The sequence below is a fragment of the Schistocerca serialis genome, chromosome 1, assembly GCF_023864345.2.
Source record: "Schistocerca serialis cubense isolate TAMUIC-IGC-003099 chromosome 1, iqSchSeri2.2, whole genome shotgun sequence".
Lineage (NCBI taxonomy): Eukaryota > Metazoa > Arthropoda > Insecta > Orthoptera > Acrididae > Schistocerca > Schistocerca serialis.
The window spans coordinates 546,835,267-546,857,832 of NC_064638.1; the positions used below are offsets into that span (position 1 = coordinate 546,835,267).

A 22,566-nucleotide genomic window follows, 5' to 3' on the forward strand; every position below is an offset into this window, starting at 1 on the left:
GTACGCTGATTTCCTATGTAATGTTCTACCGATGTTACTACAAGATGTTTCACTGCATGACAGAATGGCGATGTACTTCCGACATGATGGATGTCCAGCACATAGCTCGCGTGCGGTTGAAGCGGTATTGAATAGCATATTTCATGACAGGTGGATTGGTCGTCGAGGCACCATACCATGGCCCGCACGTTCATCGGATCTGAACCGGGATTTTTTTTCTGTGGGGAAAGTTGAAGGATATTTGCTATCGTGATCCACCGACAACGCCTGACAACATGCGTCAGCGCATTGTCAATGCATGAGCTAACATTACGGAAGGCGAACTACTCACTGTTGAGAGGAATGTCGTTACACGTATTGCCAAATGCACTCAGGTTGACGGACATCCTTTTGAGCATTTATTGCATGCGTTCTCAGAAATGACAAGTTCACAAAGGTACATGTATCACATTAGAACAACCGAAATAAAATGTTCAAACATACCTACGTTCTGTATTTTAATTTAAAAAACCTACCTGTTACCAACTGTTCGTCTAAAATTGTGAGCCATATGTTTGTGACTATTACAGCGCCATCTAACACAAAGCGAAAAAAGTGGTCCAACTAAAACAATCATATTTCTTTACGTACTACACTAATATGTTATAAAAATGGGGGTTCCTATTTAAAAAAAAAAAAAAAAACCGCAGTTGATATGCGTTTGACCTATGGCAGCGCCATCTAGCGGGCCAACCATAGCGCCATCTGGTTTCCCCTTTCACGCTAGACAAGTTTCGTTCTTTGTAGTTTTTTCGTTTGACGCTTATTTCGTGAGATATTTGGCCCGGTCACGATCAATGGAGCACCCTGCATATTGTACTTACAGAATCAAAAGTGGGTATTTAATCTGGTAGTATGCAGTGATCGTAATTGTGCGGTTCATCATTGTGTATTAAGAATACTAAAGAACCACACGTACGTTGCGACTGCGAAAACGCGTTGTTCGTTCAGCGAATAGTGCGTGGCGAACTGCATTTTTATAGACTATGTAGCCAGCTGACAAAGAAATAGCGGACTAGGTAATCCCTTCGAGAGTGTCATTGCACAACCATTGAGAGTCTGGAGACCGCTAGGTAATAGTGGCTTTGAAGACCGCACATTCCACAGCAGGAGCCAGCATGGAGCACCCGCCGCCGGACAGCGACTCGTTGGTGGTGCCCGGGTCGACCCTGCGGATGCTGCTGGGTCTGTGGCAGCCGCGGGGCGCGGCCCCCGGCACGCTGAGCACAACGCTCGCCTTCGTTACGGTCGCCTCCACCATGTTCCTGGCGCTGTGTGCGGCCCTCAAACTGTGCGCCGACCCTCCGCAGGAGCTCGAGCAGATCGCGCTGTGCGGCCTCGTCGCATCCGCCTGTGTTGGATATTCCTTCAAGGTATAGTTCACTGTCCATTCTCCAGATATGTGGTCGTGACTTCCATTCACGGTATACCTACAAGGTTACTTTACGTACCGTACAAAAACACCACTAGTAGAAACAAGATACAATTTGCTGTCGAAAACTCCTCTTTCAGTTTGATCACTAGTTAACGTGAAAGATATTTTGGCTGTAGGAACAGGCAGCTGCATTGGAATGTCAGTAGGCTTTTTGGTTCATACTGACGATATTTAATGGATACAGAAATAAAGTTAAGCCTCTTTCGCCTGTCGGCGCTCACCAAACCACGATACAGCGAACGACGGGGTACGTAAGGCGTTTTCAAAGTTACTACCCTGTTTTCCCTCGGTTCGCTACTGAAATTTATCGTCCACCAGTGTGTTCTGTTTGGACGAAGTAAAAATGCAAACTCCGACCACAGGCCATAGTTGTCCCATCGGAACTGGCCGACCGCCGTCTCACCCTCCGTCAGTGGCGTCATTGGATGCGGTATGGAGGAGCACGCGGTTTCACGACGTACAGCCGCTACTACTCTGTCAAGCAGCCCCTCAACTGGCTTCAGAAGCTTGGTACACCAAGTCCCAGTCCTCCCACCAAGCATGAATCTCTGTCTGTACCGGGAATCGAACACGAGTTGTCCGCATGGCAATCAGTTGCACTGACCATTCGGTCGCGGAGTCGGACTTAGACGAAATACCACAACGAAATTTTTATTTATTTATTTATTTTTTCTTGTGAATTGGTTTTACCATCGTCTGACTTGTTCTTAGTGAACTAGGGAAAAGCAGTGACAGCCCTGTACATATTGATTTGCGTGAAAAATGGTATATACCTTTTCGTTTACGTTGAGGCTTACCTGCACATCGTCTGATTCGCAGTAGTCGTAGAAAAGGGACCCAATATTCTTCATTAATGTTAGTACAGCCAGTGCAACTAATTTAATGCATTTTCTTCATCACAACTTAGGAAACTGTTTCATTCATTTAAAATATAGTCAGTGGTCTGAAAGTTACAAATATTTTACAGTTTGGTTATAGATGAAAAAAAGAAAGTTTAATTGACAAAGAACCATAGTTTCATTTTCTTACCTAACCACACACACACACACACACACACACACACACAGACGTTTTAGACGTTTCTATTTCACTAAAGATTTATTGTTGCAACAGTCCATATGGAGCATATGAAATGATTACTTTTATAGAACACAGAGGTACCAGGTATCGACCCCTGCTCAAACAACATATTAGTATGTGGTGTGGCCTCCATAGGTGGCAACGCAGGCGCTGACTCTGGTATCCAGTCGGTTGTACAGATGGCGGATACTGTCCTGGGATACGTTAAGCCGCGCCTACTGGACCTGTTGACGTAGTTCTGTAAAAGTTGTTGGCTGACGAGTTGCACGACTTACTTCTCGTCCCGTCATATCCCACATGTGCTCGTTTGGAGACAAGTCCGCAGATAGTGCTGGCCAGGGAAGTTGCTGCAAGCCTTTCAGGGCACGTCAAGTTTCACAAGCAGCCTGTAATGTCTGAAAGAAGAGATACCATCTTCCTACAGATAAGGCTTACCGTCCAATGGTCTTCTTCGGTGCGGATGCACTCATGTTCGTCAAATCTTACGGGAATTGGTAGATTGACTGCCGCGCGTGATGAGTATAGTGGGCAGGGGAACTGCAAATGTAGTGTGTGGACAGTAAGTTGGAAGTGTGGGTCTCACGGGTAAGGTGCCAGAGATAAGCCCCTGCAGTCACACTATCCTCTGTGTCCTCGATGGCTCAGTCAGATAGACCGTCTGCCATGTAAGCAGGAGATCTCGGCTTCGAGTCCCAGTCGAGGCACATATTTTCAATTGTCCTCGTTGGTATTTATCAACGCCTGTAAGCAGCTAATGGTCTGGACTTCATTGTAATTTCATTCTTTGAGAGCTGAAAATCACTAATGTCCGAAAGAACAGATACCATCTTCATATATCTGTTTGTGATGGTCAGATCGACACCAACGTGTCTGTAGATGGCACTGTGAAAGGTCAGAGGCCATGGCGGTTTTCGAGACACACACCGACCCCAGGAATCACGATGTGATGGCTGCTGGATATGAGAACAGGACTGGTTTGCTAATTGTTGAAGGAAGAATGAATTTTTGTTGTTTTTTCTTACCCTTAATGGCCATGGTACCAAATGATATATTCCAGTAACGAAACAAGATCCCACACCACAAGCCTCTTGAGGAATGTACTGACCCGTGACTGAGCTGCCTAGTCATTTGATTTGTCAACCACAGAACATCTAGGGGATGCGATGGGAAGATGTATACTTTCATACCAGACCTCACCCACCATACTACTTGAACTGACACAGCATGTGTTTTAAGCATGGCGAGAACCTTAAGATGATATTTTCAAATTGTTTCATTCGATGTCATAACTAAACAAAGAATGTATTCGTGTCCGTGGAGGTCACATCTCACACTGATGTAGACAACAGACATCAGTTTCGAAAGGAATGAAAGTATATTCATTTAACGTTACGTGATGCGCAAAACGTTCAAGCAACCGACTGCTGGTTCATGGTGTAACACTTTCCATTTCCATCAACGTATATAATTGGTTGTGTTAAAATTTACAATTATTCTATCGCTGCGTGTATCTGTCTGCAGCACTTAATACCCTGTATTGTGTGACTGTCGTCTGTCCATTTCTGCTTTCTGGCTTAAGTCTGAGTGGCATATTTTCACGGCTACAAAAATGGGGGGCCGGCCGCTGTGGCCGTGCGGTTCTGGCGCTGCAGTCCGGAACCGCGGGACTGCTACGGTCGCAGATTCGAATCCTGCCTCGGGCATGGGTGTGTGTGATGTCCTTAGGTTAGTTAGGTTTAAGTAGTTCTAAGTTCTAGGGGACTTATGACCTAAGATGTTGAGTCCCATAGTGCTCAGAGCCATTTGAACCATTTTACAAAAATGGGCTACAGTTTCAGCGGCATCTCCAGCAAAATCTCGACCTTGATTAGTAATATTTTATGTACGGATCTAAGAATTATTGTTAGGGTTAGTTCCTGGAAAGCTATTATTGTCATTTGTTATCTACTACAGAGTTCGTATCTGAGGATCAGGAGTCGCCGATCTTATGGAGAGCTTACTCAGCCTTTCAAGGATGTAAGGCGACAGCAATAAGTGGAAGATGAACCAGTTGAGCTAGTTTAAAACAGTTTATTTCAAAATATCACCGTGTGCTATCCGTAACCAGCAACCACATAATCATTCTCCACTGATACTTTCCCCTTAGGGAAATGGCAGCAAGAGAGGGGAAGAAAACCAATGTGCACTCCGTGTGCATACCGGGGGGAGTCATTCCAGATGTGGAAAGGGTCCTTCCGGATGCCATGAAGGGTACAGGGTGCACCCATCTGCAGGTGGTCGCTCATGTCGGCACCAATGATGTGTGTCGCTATGGATCGGAGGAAATCCTCACTGGCTTCCGGCGGCTATCTGATTTGGTGAAGACTGCCAGTCTCGCTAGCGGGATGAAAGCAGAGCTCACCATCTGCAGCATCGTCGACAGGACTGACTGCGGACCTTTGGTACAGAGCCGAGTGGAGGGTCTGAATCAGAGGCTGAGACGGTTCTGCGACCGTGTGGGCTGCAGATTCCTCGACTTGCGCCATAGGGTGGTGGGGTTTCGGGTTCCGCTGGATAGGTCAGGAGTCCACTACACGCAACAAGCGGCTACACGGGTAGCAGGGGTTGTGTGGCGTGGGCTGGGCGGTTTTTTAGGTTAGATGGCCTTGGGCAAGTACAGAAAGGGCAACAGCCTCAACGGGTGCGGGGCAAAGTCAGGACATGCGGGGACCAAGCAGCAATCGGTATTGTAATTGTCAACTGTCGAAGCTGCATTGGTAAAGTACCGGAACTTCAAGCGCTGATAGAAAGCACCGAAGCTGAAATCGTTATAGGTACAGAAAGCTGGCTTAAGCCAGAGATAAATTCTGCCGAAATTTTTACAAAGGTACAGACGGTGTTTAGAAAGGATAGATTGCATGCAACCGGTGGTGGAGTGTTCATCGCTGTTAGTAGTAGTTTATCCTGTAGTGAAGTAGAAGTGGATAGTTCCTGTGAATTATTATGGGTGGAGGTTACACTAAACAACCGAACTAGGTTAATAATTGGCTCCTTTTACCGACCTCCCGACTCAGCAGCATTAGTGGCAGAACAACTGAGAGAAAATTTGGAATACATTTCACATAAATTTTCTCAGCATGTTATAGTCTTAGGTGGAGATTTCAATTTACCAGATATAGACTGGGACACTCAGATGTTTAGGACGGGTGGTAGGGACAGAGCATCGAGTGACATTATACTGAGTGCACTATCCGAAAATTACCTCGAGCAATTAAACAGAGAACCGACTCGTGGAGATAACATATTGGACCTACTGATAACAAACAGACCCGAACTTTTCGAATCTGTATGTACAGAGCAGGGAATCAGTGATCATAAGGCCGTTGCAGCATCCCTGAATATGGAAGTTAATAGGAATATAAAAAAAGGGAGGAAGGTTTATCTGTTTAGCAAGAGTAATAGAAGGCAGATTTCAGACTACCTAACAGATCAAAACGAAAATTTCTGTTCCGACACTGACAATGTTGAGTGTTTACGGAAAAAGTTCAAGGCAATCGTAAAATGCGTTTTAGACAGGTACGTGCCGAGTAAAACTGTGAGGGACGGGAAAAACCCACCGTGGTACAACAACAAAGTTAGGAACCTACTGCGAAAGCAAAGAGAGCTCCACTCCAAGTTTAAACGCAGCCAAAACCTCTCAGACAAACAGAAGCTAAACGATGTCAAAGTTAGCATAAGGAGGGCTATGCGTGAAGCGTTCATTGAATTCGAAAGTAAAATTCTATGTACCGACTTGACAGAAAATCCTAGGAAGTTCTGGTCTTACGTTAAATCAGTAAGTGGCTCGAAACAGCATATCCAGACACTACGGGATGATGATGGCATTGAAACAGAGGATGACTCGCGTAAAGCTGAAATACTAAACACCTTTTTCCAAAGCTGTTTCACAGAGGAAGACCGCACTGCAGTTCCTTCTCTAAATCCTCGCACAAACGAAAAAATGGCTGACATCGAAATAAGTGTCCAAGGAATAGAAAAGCAACTGGAATCACTCAATAGAGGAAAGTCCACTGGACCTGACGGGATACCAATTCGATTCTACACAGAGTACGCGAAAGAACTTGCCCCCCTTCTAACAGCCGTGTACCGCAAGTCTCTAGAGGAACGGAGGGTTCCAAATGATTGGAAAAGAGCACAGATAGTCCCAGTCTTCAAGAAGGGTCGTCGAGCAGATGCGCAAAACTATAGACCTATATCTCTTACGTCGATCTCTTGTAGAATTTTAGAACATGTTTTTTGCTCGCGTATCATGTCATTTCTGGAAACCCAGAATCTACTATGTAGGAATCAACATGGATTCCGGAAACAGCGATCGTGTGAGACCCAACTCGCCTTATTTGTTCATGAGACCCAGAAAATATTAGATACAGGCTCCCAGGTAGATGCTATTTTTCTTGACTTCCGGAAGGCGTTCGATACAGTTCCGCACTGTCGCCTGATAAACAAAGTAAGAGCCTACGGAATATCAGACCAGCTGTGTGGCTGGATTGAAGAGTTTTTAGCAAACAGAACACAGCATGTTGTTATCAATGGAGAGACGTCTACAGACGTTAAAGTAACCTCTGGCGTGCCACAGGGGAGTGTTATGGGACCATTGCTTTTCACAATATATATAAATGACTTAGTAGATAGTGTCGGAAGTTCCATGCGGCTTTTCGCGGATGATGCTGTAGTATACAGAGAAGTTGCTGCATTAGAAAATTGTAGCGAAATACAGGAAGATCTGCAGCGGATAGGCACTTGGTGCAGGGAGTGGCAACTGACCCTTAACATAGACAAATGTAATGTATTGCGAATACATAGAAAGAAGGATCCTTTATTGTATGATTATATGATAGCGGATCAAACACTGGTAGCAGTTACTTCTGTAAAATATCTGGGAGTATGCGTACGGAACGATTTGAAGTGGAATGATCATATAAAACTAATTGTTGGTAAGGCGGGTACCAGGTTGAGATTCATTGGGAGAGTGCTTAGAAAATGTAGTCCATCAACAAAGGAGGTGGCTTACAAAACACTCGTTCGACCTATACTTGAGTATTGCTCATCAGTGTGGGATCCGTACCAGGTCGGGTTGACGGAGGAGATAGAGAAGATCCAAAGAAGAGCGGCGCGTTTCGTCACTGGGTTATTTGGTAACCGTGATAGCGTTACGGAGATGTTTAATAAACTCAAGTGGCAGACTCTGCAAGAGAGGCGCTCTGCATCGCGGTGTAGCTTGCTCGCCAGGTTTCGAGAGGGTGCGTTTCTGGATGAGGTATCGAATATATTGCTTCCCCCTACTTATACTTCCCGAGGAGATCACGAATGTAAAATTAGAGAGATTAGAGCGCGCACGGAGGCTTTCAGACAGTCGTTCTTCCCGCGAACCATACGCGACTGGAACAGGAAAGGGAGGTAATGACAGTGGCACGTAAAGTGCCCTCCGCCACACACCGTTGGGTGGCTTGCGGAGTATCAATGTAGATGTAGATGTAGAACATTAACATTGCTCCATGCTTACATTAAAGTTCTACTACTTTTTTGTCTAAATGCCATATACATTCTATTCACTCTCAGCACAAGTGAGACATAACGAAACTATTTCCTTCCCACTTCCCCTCCCTAAATCCATCTGTAAAATCACTATAATTTTCGTTTTCCTGTCACCAGCAGGGGAACGCCCCTTCTTATTTTTGAATTTGCCAGCAGATGGGGAAACCTGGTAGCGTTGTATAAATTTCTTTACATTCTAATGCCATGTGACACAGGTCAGTGCCCTACCCACATCACAAGGCCTGCCTCCTTATCAATGACATCACCACTCTTACCAGAAATGTTATCAGACTTATCACTGATATCACCTTTCTCATGTGACAAGCCAGGCCACCACTCCTTACTGTTACGCTTCGCGTGCCGCCTCAAACCCAACCATTCAAAATCCAAGATCTCGGAACTTGCACTGTTTTACTTTTTAATACCTTCCACTCACCTCGCTTCCCCTCTCCTTCAATCATAGCATAGTACTTTACAGACTATTAAAATGAAACAGTCAATTACAATGCAGCGATCTTGCCGCTCAAAAGTATCTGAAAGCTCCCATTTTTTTGTCTGCTATATTAAAAAATAATTAATCAAAAATTAAATTACTGGAAATATTTTTGACCACGCCTGCTAGAGAAATCATTTTTCGAATATTGAAACAAGCCTGCCAACTTGCGTATATGTCTCACAACTTCTTCTTGGTGTTGTGATCTTTTTTTCTCGTCATCATATGTTTCTGTACCACGAAAAGCACGTCAGTTACAAAAGAGGGTTAATTTATAGCAAATGATGATTTACTATTATTTCTTTTACAGGCGGTTTTCAGTGTAGATCAAGCTCTGAGAATACTTGGTAACGATGAATACAATAACGATATCGAGGATGACAGCAGTCAGATTTCACTAGGAGCCCTTTCCGTCCCCACCCCCAAATGCATGTCTCGATGCGACTGATGAGGATTCAAGTGATCAAAATAATGAAAATTTATATAATTTAGGGGGAAGTCAAGTGATAACTGAAACAGAAGTAGAAATAGTTATTGAAACTGAACGTACTGGAAGGATGGAAGCAAGAAGAGAAAAGGCAGGAAAAGGCAGACAGGATGATAATGGTATACAAACACGAAGAAAATGTATCATGAAGAGAAATGTGATCTTACAGACTGCAGTAATGAATGGTCTCAACATTATGTTCCCAACAATTGAAGGCTATCGTAAATACAAAGACAGAAAAAAAATCGGAACACCAAGAAAGAGCTATGCGACATGAAAGTAAGGTGGTAGGCGTGTTTCTGTATCTGAAACATCATGTCTATTCAGATTTCAAGCCACTCGCATAAGAATCGCGCTATTTGTGGCACTATGAAGATGAAAATTACGTTTGCTTTAAATACATACTGTTACGGTCGTGCCGGCCGCGGTGGTCTAGCGGTTCAGGCGCTCAGTCCGGAACCGCGCGACTGCTACGGTCGCAGGTTCGAATCCTGCCTCGGGCATGGATGTGTGTGATGTCCTTAGGTTAGTTAGGTTTAAGTAGTTCTAAGTTCTAGGGGACTGATGACCTCAGATGTTAAGTCCCATAGTGCTCAGAGCCATTTGAACCATTTTTTGTTACTGTCGTGAGCCTAAGTTGTCTTTGGGATGTTACTCAAGAATGGATTTAAGGCAACACTAAGTTTGAACGAGGTTGTGTAGCAGGACTACGGAAAGCTGAATGTTCCGATACTGCGGAAAGACATGGTACGAATGTAGTGACTGTACAGGAATCCTGTCAGCGGTGATCACGAGGATGTAGACCAGTGAGAGCACCAGGCTCCGGACAGACACGTGGCACTACCAAGAGGTAAGACCGTCGTGTTCAGCATATGGTTGTGACGCATCGTACTGCATCTCCAGCAGCAATCTGAGCAGCATTTGGCACCACAGTGTCAAAAACAACTGTCAAAAATCGATTATTTCAGGGACAACACCGAGTCAGATGCGCTGTAGCGTGTAATCCACTGACTCTAAAAGCACCTTGCAACTTCAGTGGTGTCAAGCGGGAGTTCATTGGGGGGCAGAGTGGAGGTCGGCTGTGTTTTGTGATGAAAGCTGGTTCTGCCTCTGTGCTAGTGATGGGTTTGTGTTGGTTAGAAGCAGGTCAGTAGAAGTTCTGCAACCAACCTGACTGCGTCCTAGACTCACTGGACCTACGCCTAGAGTTATGGTCTGGTGTGTGAATTCGTATGACAGCAGGAGCATTGTTGTGGTTATCTCACGCAACCTGAATGCAAAACTGTATGTCCATCTGGTGATTCGACTTGTTGTGCTGCTATTCATGAACTACATTCCAGGAGTGGTTTCCGACAGGATAACGGTCGACCACATAACCGCTGCTGTAATCCAGCATGCTCTATAGAGTATCGACATGTTGCCTTGCCCTATGCGATCACCAGATCATTCTCCAATCTAGCACATACGGGACATCATTGGACGACAGTCATCCGTAACCAGCAGTTACCGTCCCTGTATTGATCGACCAAGTGCAACAGGCACGGAACTCCATTCAAAAATCCGACATCCTACAATTGTACCACACAATACATGCACACTTGCTTGCTTGCATTCAACAGTGCGGCAGTTACCCCAGTTTTTAATGTACCAGAGTTTTACATTTGCAATGGCTTCTCTCGCACTTACATTACCGGAGGTGGAAATTGGTGTTTAACGTCCCATCGATAACGAGGTCATTAAAAAGGGGGCACAAGCTCGGATTAGGGAAGGATGAAGAAGTAAATCGGCCTTTCAAAGGAACCATCCCGGTATTTGCCTGGAACGATTTAGGGAAATCACGGAAAACCTAAATCAGGATGGCTGGAGACGGGTTTGAACCGTCGTTCTCCCGAATGCTAGAGCAGAGCTTACATTAGCCTGTAATCTTGCTATGTTAAGCACTGAAATGTTATACAAACGTATTCCTAAAAATTCGTTACTGTACATTCATTATTTTGCGGTGTTGCTATTTTTTTTCTGTCAGTGTGTTTTGGTCTTGTTTTGATGATGATATGATTGAGACGATTACCACATTCACAAACGAATATGTTGCAAACATAATAGATTGGGAGATTGATTTCAATTAAAAGGAGGCTATTTATTACAATTATTTACTTAGCAGTTATACTGAAATACTGAGGCGGATATGTACTAGGAAACAATAATCTCGTTACTTGGGATAACACGGTCGAATTCATAATGTCCAACTTACAGTTATGTGATTTGACAAGGTTAACGAACAATTGCAGTGAAGTGCTAAAAATGGTTCAAATGGCTCTGAGCACTATGGTACTTAGCTGCTAAGGTCATCAGTCCCCTAGAACTTAGATCTACTTAAACCTAACTAAACTAAGTTCATCACACACATCCATGTCCGAGGCAGGATGCGAACCTGCGACCATAGCGGTTGCGCGGTTCCAGACTGTAGCGCCTAGAACCGCTCGGCCACTCCGGCCGTCAGGGAAGTGCAACCAGTGAAGGAAAACGTAGCGTTGATGAAACAACTATAGCTTAATTTGGTAAGTATAGATGCAAACAGTTCTCAGGGGAAAACCAATACAATACGGCTACAAAATTTGAACTGGAGCTACAAGGACTAGACAAATTGCATGGTGGATCCTTATCAAAGTACGAGCATTACCCTACCGGAGAACTACAAACACTTGGTCTTAGGAGCGAGTGTTGTTCTACAGTATACTGATGTGTTATTGAATTTGGGGAAATACTCCTATCATCTGCTTTTTGATAATTACTTGATATCATTTCCCTTCCTTACTGAATTACATGATAAAGGCCTTCAGGATACAGAGCAAATTAGAGAAAAAATGAATCTCGAAATGTGACCTATTAGACAGTAAGTAGATGAATAAATTCCATCAGGGAACCATTCAATTAAAAAGCGACAAGTCTAGGAATGCAATAGTTGAAAGATGGAATGACAACAGTATGGATATCTGTAAAGTCACTACACACACTAAAGCGATTTTCGCAGAGTAAGAAGAAATGCATAGGTATCGAATAGCCTCTAATGATTCGGCTTTACATTGAAAACATTGATGGAGTTGATCAGGCTGACCATAGCATAAGTCTCTACAGGACATTCATCAGAGGGAGAAAATGGTACTTCAGTTTGACAGCGCATTGCACTGATGCAGCTGAACAAAATGGAAGAAAATTACATAGGCTTGAAAGTAAAGAGTAACTGGATCATCTTGACTTTCCTGGCCATGTTGTAGCTTTCTCCTGTAAACAAATGCCCACGCATGCAAACCTAAGGGGAGGCCATCAGGACACGGCACCAGGACTCCAGTAACGACAGAACAGATCACTCGGTGATTGGCCTACGCAAACACTCTGCAGCCTCAGACTTACAAAAACCACGGCAAGGGGTGTAAAATGTGATGTTGGCTTGAATGTGAATCAGAAAAAGGAAGTGTTTAAACATGTTTTTACTCTGTTTATACTACTATCAACTTTGAAATGTCACAAATTTCACCGTATTCATCGCAAATAATACGTGGTGCACTATGTGATCCAAACTATCCGGACACACCCAAAAACATACGTTTCTCATATTAGGTGCATTGTGCTGCCGCCTACTACCAGGTACTCCATATCAGCTTCCTCGTCATTAGACATCGTGAGAGAGCAGAATGAAGCGCTCTGCGGAACTTATGGACTTCGAAAGCGGTCAGATGATTGGGTGTCACATGTGTAATACGTCTGTACGCGAGATTTACACACTCCTAAACATCCCTAGGTCCATTGTTCCCGATGAGATAGTGAAGTGGAAACGTGAAGGAAGACGTAGAGTACAAAAGCGTACAGGCCGACCTCGTCTGTTGACTGACAGAGACTGCCGACAGTTGAAGAGGGTCGTAATGTGTAATAGGCAGACATCTATCCAGACCATCACACAGGAATTCCATACTGCATCAGGATCCACTTCAAGTACTATGACAGCTATGCAAGAGGTGAGAAAACTTGGATTTCATGATCGAGCGGATGCTCATAAGCCACACATCACGGCGGTAAATGCCAAACGACACCTCACTTGGTGTTAGGACGTAAACATTGGGCGATTGAACAGTGGAAAAACGTTGTATGGAGTGACGAATCACGGCACACAATGTGGCGATCCGATGGCAGGCTGTGGGTATGGCGAATACCTGGTGAACGTCATCTGCCAGGGTGTGTAGTGCCAACAGTAAAATTCGGTGGCGGTGGTGTTACGGTGTGGTTGTGTTTTCCATGGAGCGAGCATGCACCCCTTGTTGTTTTGCATGAGACTATCACAGCACAGGTCTAGACTGATGTTTTAAGCGCCAAAAATACTAGGCTGTATCGGAAATCTAATAGTGTATTCCAATCTCAAAAGACATTCATAATAAGACACCTTTGTTGCATGCTCTAGGTCCAGCCAAGGTAAGTTCACAGGTGCTACTTTGGTTCTAGCTGTCTGATATATATATATATATATATATATATATATATATATATATATATATATATATATATATATATATACTCCTGGAAATTGAAATAAGAACACCGTGAATTCATTGTCCCAGGAAGGGGAAACTTTATTGACACATTCCTGGGGTCAGATACATCACATGATCACACTGACAGAACCACAGGCACGTAGACACAGGCAACAGAGCATGCACAATGTCGACACTAGTACAGTGTATATCCACCTTTCGCAGCAATGCAGGCTGCTATTCTCCCATGGAGACGATCGTAGAGATGCTGGATGTAGTCCTGTGGAACGGCTTGCCATGCCATTTCCACCTGGCGCCTCAGTTGGACCAGCGTTCGTGCTGGACGTGCAGACCGCGTGAGACGACGCTTCATCCAGTCCCAAACATGCTCAATGGGGGACAGATCCGGAGATCTGGCTGGCCAGGGTAGTTGACTTACAACTTCTAGAGCACGTTGGGTGGCACGGGATACATGCGGACGTGCATTGTCCTGTTGGAACAGTAAGTTCCCTTGCCGGTCTAGGAATGGTAGAACGATGGGTTCGATAACGGTTTGGATGTACCGTGCACTATTCAGTGTCCCCTCGACGATCACCAGTGGTGTACGGCCAGTGTAGGAGATCGCTCCCTACACCATGATTCCGGGTGTTGGCCCTGTGTGCCTCGGTCGTATGCAGTCCTGATTGCGGCGCTCACCTGCACGGCGCCAAACACGCATACGACCATCATTGGCACCAAGGCAGAAGCGACTCTCATCGCTGAAGACGACACGTCTCCATTCGTCCCTCCATTCACGCCTGTCGCGACACCACTGGAGGCGGGCTGCACGATGTTGGGGCGTGAGCGGAAGACGGCCTAACGGTGTGCGGGACCGTAGCCCAGCTTCATGGAGACGGTTGCGAATGGTCCTCGCCGATACCCCAGGAGCAACAGTGTCCCTAATTTGCTGGGAAGTGGCGGTGCGGTCCCCCACGGCACTGCGTAGGATCCTACGGTCTTGGCGTGCATCCGTGCGTCGCTGCGGTCCGGTCCCAGGTCGACGGGCACGTGCACCTTCCGCCGACCACTGGCGACAACATCGATGTACTGTGGAGACCTCACGCCCCACGTGTTGAGCAATTCGGCGGTACGTCCACCCGGCCTCCCGCATGCCCACTATACGCCCTCGCTCAAAGTCCGTCAACTGCACATACGGTTCACGTCCACGCTGTCGCGGCATGCAACCAGTGTTAAAGACTGCGATGGAGCTCCGTATGCCACGGCAAACTGGCTGACACTGACGGCGGCGGTGCACAAATGCTGCGCAGCTAGCGCCATTCGACGGCCAACACCGCGGTTCCTGGTGTGTCCGCTGTGCCGTGCGTGTGATCATTGCTTGTACAGCCCTCTCGTAGTGTCCGGAGCAAGTATGGTGGGTCTGACACACCGGTGTCAATGTGTTCTTTTTTCCATTTCCAGGAGTGTATATATATGTGAATTATTTTCTGCTTGGATGATTTAATGATCTTGTGAACTCTAAGGCAACAATTACAGAATAGAGGATACATCATTAACATACTGCTAGGTGCTGTAGTCAGAAACCTAACACATGTTCAATTTACTTTATTACCTTCATAAATCGGTACTCACTGTGCAGTAGTGAGTTGTCCACAATGCAAGCTGATCTCCCTTTCTGTTGCACTCAATTACAGAAGTACACGTGTGTGCTAACCTATCTATTAGATTTCACTCTGTTTTTCTGGGGATGAGAATTATGCACTTCCAGAGCTTAGTTACCACTACTTATAAGAGTAGTCTTTGCTTTTTTTCACAACACTCATCTTTCAATGGTAAACAGCAAATGGTAATCTTTGAGCTAGCTCTTCTTGAAGATATCACGCTTCTCATTTGGAAACCTTTACCTACAGCTGTTTATATTGCTATTTTTTCGTTTCCCATTACATGTTACCCGATACACATTTGCACTATTACACCATTACACAGTTGCATCATTACAGCACAACCTGGTACCTCTTAGCCATTATCTGTTACCCAAAACACTCTTACACCATTACCCTATTTCACCATTACTCTGTCAAAAGTTGCCCATAATGCCAATATCTGTTTCCTATTAACCTCTGCCAGTCACACCCTTAGACCATTACAACATTACACCATTACACTAGCATATGTTTGCCTATACCCCATTACTCCGCTACCACGTTACCTCATTACACTGTTATCCCATTCCCCCAACTGAAGCAATTACAGAGTTACACTGTTACACTATACTACTGTTACCCATTTACTAATATGCTTTTATGTTGTATATAAGTTAGCCTTTTACCAATATCGCATTGTACTGTATTGTACTGTATGGAACTGGGGACCTAGAAACTAGGGAGAGGCTTCCTCCCCGCCGTAGCCCTCAGTGGTACACCCCCACAGCAGGCTACAGCAGTCCACTCACCCCGCCGCCACCCCACACCGAACCCAGGGTTGTTATTCGGTTCGGCCCCCAGTGGACCAACCCGGAACGTTTCACATCAGACGAGTGTAACCCCAATGTTTGCGTGGTAGAGTAATTATGGTGTACATGTATGTGGAGAAAGTGTTTACGTAGCAATCGCCAACATAGTGTAACTGAGGCGGAATAAGGGGAACCAGCGCGCATTCGCCGCAGGACATGGAAAACCGCCTTAAAAACCATCCACAGACTGGCCGGCACACCGCCGGACGGATTCGTGCTGGGGACCAGCATGCCTTCCCACCCGGAAAGCAGTGCGTTAGACCGCTCGGCTAACTGGGCGGACAATACCCCGTTACATTATTTTATTCATTACCCATTACACTGTGACCCCACTACCTCATTACCCTGTCAGCCCATTACATTGTTATCATGTACAAAGTTATGCTGTTACATTGTTACCTGTTGCCAGGTAACGCTGGAAAATGGACGCCAGTACCTGACATCCTCGGTAGCTGACACCCATAACAGCTGACAACCACAGTAGCTGATAACCTCAGTAGCTGACACATCACATAGCATGTGCTATAAAATTTTACAAAGTTCCCAGCACAACTCTAATGTGCAAAATTTATGTCAAATATCTAGTTGAAAGACAGTTTCTAATGTGTGACCATATGATTTAGCATTGTCATCGGAAGACGAAAAAGTTTTGTTGGAGGTAACGTAAGTACCCTAGAAAGGTGCCAGTATAATGTTTGACAGACTCTGAAAGTGAGTGGTTGACAACATAGAAACGCTCGTATCAAATCTACACAAATGTGTATTACAACTGCACTGTAATATTTGGTATTATATCAGCAGAAGACGGCAAACATTTTATTCTGCGAAGTAAAGTCCAGCATGGAATCGCTTTAATGTCTGACTGACTTTGAAAGCGTAGCAACCCCCGTTTCACACAAAGCATAACAATCCTCCTTTCATACCTAGACGAATTTTCACTGCTACTGTCCTATATGCTGTTCCATCTAAATGTCATGTACATAGATTCCACTGGGTGACAGCAGACGATGACAAACATTTTGAACTGCAAGCTGAAGTTAATACACTAACTTGGGGTCACTATAATGTTTGGTTGTCCTTAATATCGGCTTTGGAGACGAGTTTCTGATGAACTGATACATGGGAATAACATTGTTTGCTTTTATAAACCTCGTCAACGACTGCATTTTAAACTTGTAAGTTAGATCACCAATAGCGCCCACGTGCAATTTGCAGAGCAGCTTGTGTGCCATACAGAATTACGCCGAGCCAAGAGTCAAACACATTGGATGCCGGTAGAACAAGACTTGTTGGAACAAGCAAAACACCCGGTCACTGGGTTCACTCTTAGCAATGCGTGCCTTGGGGCACATGACTAGTTTCGTAGAATATTTAGATTGTGAAACTGATTAATTTGAGGTTTCATTGTCCCTTAAACCATCTGACACAGAAATCAAAGTTTGCATCTAAGGAAGTCCTGCTTTACGTAATTTTGTCTTTAAAATGATCCTTCTCAATATATTGCAAAAAATTCAGAACATTCAGATGTTTTTGAGCACAGGTAAGATAACTACATCGTGATCGACTGTTTCATTTAAATGGTCTGCAAAACACATTTAGCCGTGGAAATACTACAGATCACACACTTTAAGTAAATTAGGAGAAATTCTTCTAAAAGTCGCACAAAAAACAGGCTTCAGAGCATTTCGATGATTTTGAACATGGTCAAAAATACTACAAGTTAATCCTGTAGTAATTTCTTGAGTAAATATGTTTTAGAATAGCGCACAGAGTACATGTAACGTACAGATACTTCTGAGTACCAAGTTAGCTGCACTGTTATTAACTATTTCATTTTAATGAACTGTACATTGCTGTGTTCTGATTTTAATATTTATTTTGAATTTTTTAAGGGTTCTACTACCACACGTGGCTTACTTCCACCATCTTAGACAGTGACTGGCTGGGGAGAGTTAGGGTGTGGAGGTAGGGCTGAGAGAGGAGAAGAGGTGCTTTTCTTATGGGTGACGATAATTAGGTCATTGATAATTCCGATGAAGTCACTGACAAGGTTTTTTTTTAAGAAAACAGAGAGGTCCAATCTGTAGATTAATGTTGCTCCTTGGTAGCTGCGCTACTGGTCCTTTAGCCGAAAATGTTGGTGTGACAGGATTGTATCTCTTAATACACACATCAAAAAAAGTTTTGCAACACCCCTATTCCCGGAACTCCTGAAGATAGACGTTGACTGTGGGTATTGTGTCACAGACACAGGCCCTTTGACTGTTCAGAGATGTCACCAAACCAACCCAAAGATGTAAATCACCATGCATGAGCAGTGCCTATTAGACGGAGGGGGTCCGTCAGCCGATCAGTTCCAGTCATTGCACTTGGAAGGAGTTACACGGCTCGTGTTGTCTATAGTTTAACCATGCCTAGACGGTCAATACCGCAGTTCGATCGCGTCCGCTTTATTACTTTGTGCCAGGAAGAGCTATCAACAAGGGAAGTGTCCAGGCGCCTAGGAGTGAACCAAAGCGAAGTTGTTCTGACGTGGAGGAGATACAAAGAGGCAGGAACCGTCGATGACATGTATCACTCAGGCCGCACAAGGGCTCCTACTGCAGTGGATGAGCGCGACCTACGGATTATGGCTCGGAGGAACCCTGACAGCCACGCCACCATGTTGAATAATGCTTTTCGTGCAGCCACATGAAGTCGTGTTACGACTGAAAATATGCGCAATAGGCTGCATGATGCGCAACTTCACTCCCGACGTCCATGGCGAGGTCCATCTTTGCAACCACAACACCAAGGAGCTTGGTACAGATGGGCCCAACAACATGCCGAATGGCCACCTCAGGATTGGTATCACGTTCTCTTCACCGATGAGTGTTGCATATGCCTTTAACCAGACAACCGTCGGAGACGTGTTTGGAGGCAACCCGGTCATTCTGAACGCCTGAGACACACTGTCCAGCAAGTGCAGCAAGGTGGAGGTTCCTCGCTGTTTTGTGGTGGCATTATGTAGGGCCGACGTACGCCGCTGGTGGTCATGGAAGGCGCCGTGACAGCTGTACGATACGCGAATACCATCCTCCGACCCATAGTGCAACCATATCAGCAACATCTTGGCGAGGCATTCGTCTCAAGGAGACAATTCGCCCGCATGGTGCACATCTTGTGAATGACTTCCTTCAGGATAACGACATCGCTAGACTAGAGTGGCCAGCATGTTCTCCAGACATGAACCCTATCGAACATGCCTGGGATAGACTGAAAATGGCTGTTTATGGACGACGTGACCCACCAACCACACTGAGGGATCTTCGGAGGATCACCTTTGTGGGGTGGGAAAATCTGGACCAACAGTGCCTTGATGAACTTTTGGACAGTATGCCAAGTCGACTACAGTCATGCATCAATGCAAGAGGACGTGCTACTGGGTATTAGAGGTACCGGTGTGTACAGCAGTCTGGACCACCACCTCTGAAGGTCTCGCTGTATGGTCTTACAACATGCAATGAGTGGTTTTCATGAGCAATAAAAAGGGCGGAAATGATGTTTACGTTGATCTATATTCCAATTTCGTGTACAGGTTCCGGAACTTTCGGAAGCGAGGTGAAGCAAAACATTTTTTGATGTGTGTAAATAGAGAAGTCCAGTAATTTTTTGCAAATGTTCTAACGAAATCACTTCGTATATTTATTTACGGAGATTGATTCCTATCGGTAAAGACCAGGCCTCGTTACAGCTCTCCTTGCACTAGCATTTGACGGATAGCTTAGAATTATATTCCGTCAAAAGGATGTGAAACATGAATTAATTGGCACACAAAGTAATTTTTCCTGAAGGAGATCAATAAGTTGTCTAACTAGGCACACGGAACGACGATAATATCCGTTAAGGTATCGTAAAATAAACATGTCTTTGTTGTGAGTAAAAATTGGTCTACAATTTAGAGATAATCTACTCTTCTGATCTATTTATTAGCTATTTATGGATGCTTGTGGATCGAAAACTTACATACACAATAACTTTTGAAATACATTATTTCCAGCAAAAATAATGAATAGAAAGAGTTCATAACAGTGAATTGCATAATCTGAGTAAATAGGTTTCACAGGGTATATCAGTCTCCATTAGTATGTAAATTCATGTAACGAGTGCTTAGATAACGGATTCTGTCATCAAAATTTATGGGAAGAATAACAGCATGTAAAGAAAACTTAGTATACATCCTAGCTATTGTAATTAGTAGCATAAAAAACGAAGTAGTATGGTGGGGTCCAAACATTATGTAATCCCGTTTTGAAGAAAAGAGGCGATTAAATGGGAAATAAGAAAAGTGATTTCCAAGGAGACCTGTGTATGTGGGTAAATTTATACACGATTACAAATAAGGACTGTTATGTAAGTGGCTGGGATTGGTGACGTTCTCCTGTAATCCAGCGACTTAGAGGCCACATGTGGTGGATGGAATGATTCTGGGAGTACTTTTTCACAGCATCCTGTGTTGATCTGGCGTCCCCATTGAGATCGCCATCAGTGTTGCCGCTTGAGAGGAGTCTTGGGTAATCAGGTTAGGTAGGGAGTGACGCACTGGGTCAGGGAGGAACTGAGCCGGAGAAGGCCTCATGGTGATTAGCATAGGGATAGCGTCGCGATACAAGGAAACCTATCTGTAGATTTATGTTGCCTCTCGGTAGCTGCGCCACTGGTCCTTTAGCTGAAAATGTCAGTTACAGAAAAAAAGAAGTCCAGTAGTTCCTTTGAAATGATCACACGGAATCGCTGTGCATATTTATTTACGAAGTTTGATTCCTGTCGCTTAAGGTCAGGTCTCATTACAGGTCAAGAATGTTTATGCATATCTCCTCGCAGTCACATGTTCTGGGTATTACCTTTATACACTAATGCTGGTTTCCCCTGCCGGTTACAAAACGAATACAATCTCTGTAGACCTTTCTCATCGAATCCAGCTCTGTCCGCCTTCTTACAGCATTCGTGCCGGCCTATGTGGTGATACCATCTATTCAATGTTCCGACATCTGAAAGCTGCAAGTATCCTGTGTCCAGTTGACAGTTCGGCCTTTGACCCTATTGAACTCCTCGTTCCCCAAGAAAGTTTTCGGTCTTGACAAGATGATTTTCACAAGTGACTTAACCTGTTGCTATGTATTAGCAATGCTCATGGTATTGTTGTTGTTGTTACAGAATTTGCCTTACTTCAGCGTGTGTTCTCTCCTCACAGGCGGGGCTCTTCGTAGCACAGGGCGGCACGCTGCGTCACACGGTGCGACTGCTGGCAGACACCAGGCTACGGTTCTGCAGTGGAGATAGCAGTGAATTTATACGGCGCCGGTACCAGAACCATTCAAACATCATTTACTACCTCTGTCAGGTTAGAATATCAAACAGACCTGCAGCCTCAGGTAAAAATAACTGTGATTCTTCACAAGTAATGAGTACTCTATATATACAATCAATTCTTAAAAACTGAGCGTGTATTAAACAAGGACAGAAAAGGGGATTAAATAACACTGACAGTAACACAGTTGATAAGGTAGTAATACTGTGTATCCTAACTAAGACCTGAACGTCACAGTCATGTCGTTTGGTTTTACTGTTTGATTTGAAGTGGTTCAGAGTAACAGTGGGTACGGAGCTGCTCGAATGACAGATAAATCGTGACTGCTGTCTGTTGGTCGTGTAGTATGTTAGATGCTGTTCTATCTATCTTCCATTATCTTCTATTCTAGCTTCGTCTTCTATCCACGTATCTTGTTCTTCTTTTAACTTTTCTGTCCATTTATCTTGTCTATCTGCGTTCTATCTTCTTCTTCCATCCGTCCATACATTTATAAACTGAAGTCTACACCCACAGTTTTGTCTGTATGTTCGGGTTATTTCCAGGAAGATAGTTGTATTCATGACTTTTGTCTTTAAAATGATCATATTCTAGAACTACATCGATTTCATTACAATGAAACATCTGGAAAAAACCATCTTCTCATGCAGATTACTCTTCCACCATCTAAATCATTCTGATATGAACATAGTAGCACTTATCAATAAAAGTATTGAGTGATGCCAGCATGCACTGTTTTAGAATGAATAAAACGTAAAGAACTGTGTACATGCAAATGACTGTTTCAGGACAAAAAGGTACACAAACTTCAACTCTTTCTCGTTATGCACCAAATTTGTAGGTAACAGACACCAGATCTGAACTATTACCGATGTACCTGTTTCACTCTATCAACATAATACTTAATTTTAAAATGTCAGTTATAACTAACATTTCTATATTTAGGGAAATATGAAGGTTATAAGGGAACACACGCTTACGTCATGGCACGAGTTCGATGCACTACTCTGACCTCTCGTTCATTTGATTTAATCATATTCGTTATAATCATCATTACTTTGTCTACCTGAAATTCA

The 22,566-nt window shown here is 44.3% G+C and overlaps 1 protein-coding gene across 1 annotated transcript in view; it reads left to right on the forward strand.

Moving 5' to 3' along the window:
* Nucleotides 1–1,157: 1,157 nt before the first annotated feature.
* Nucleotides 1,158–22,566, forward strand: part of LOC126412773 (odorant receptor Or1-like) — a 101,727-nt gene continuing 80,318 nt past the window's right edge. The window contains exons 1-2 of the mRNA XM_050082576.1: nt 1,158–1,412; nt 21,374–21,523. Coding sequence (XP_049938533.1) covers nt 1,158–1,412; nt 21,374–21,523 — 405 coding nt within the window. The remainder of the gene's footprint in view (nt 1,413–21,373; nt 21,524–22,566) is intronic.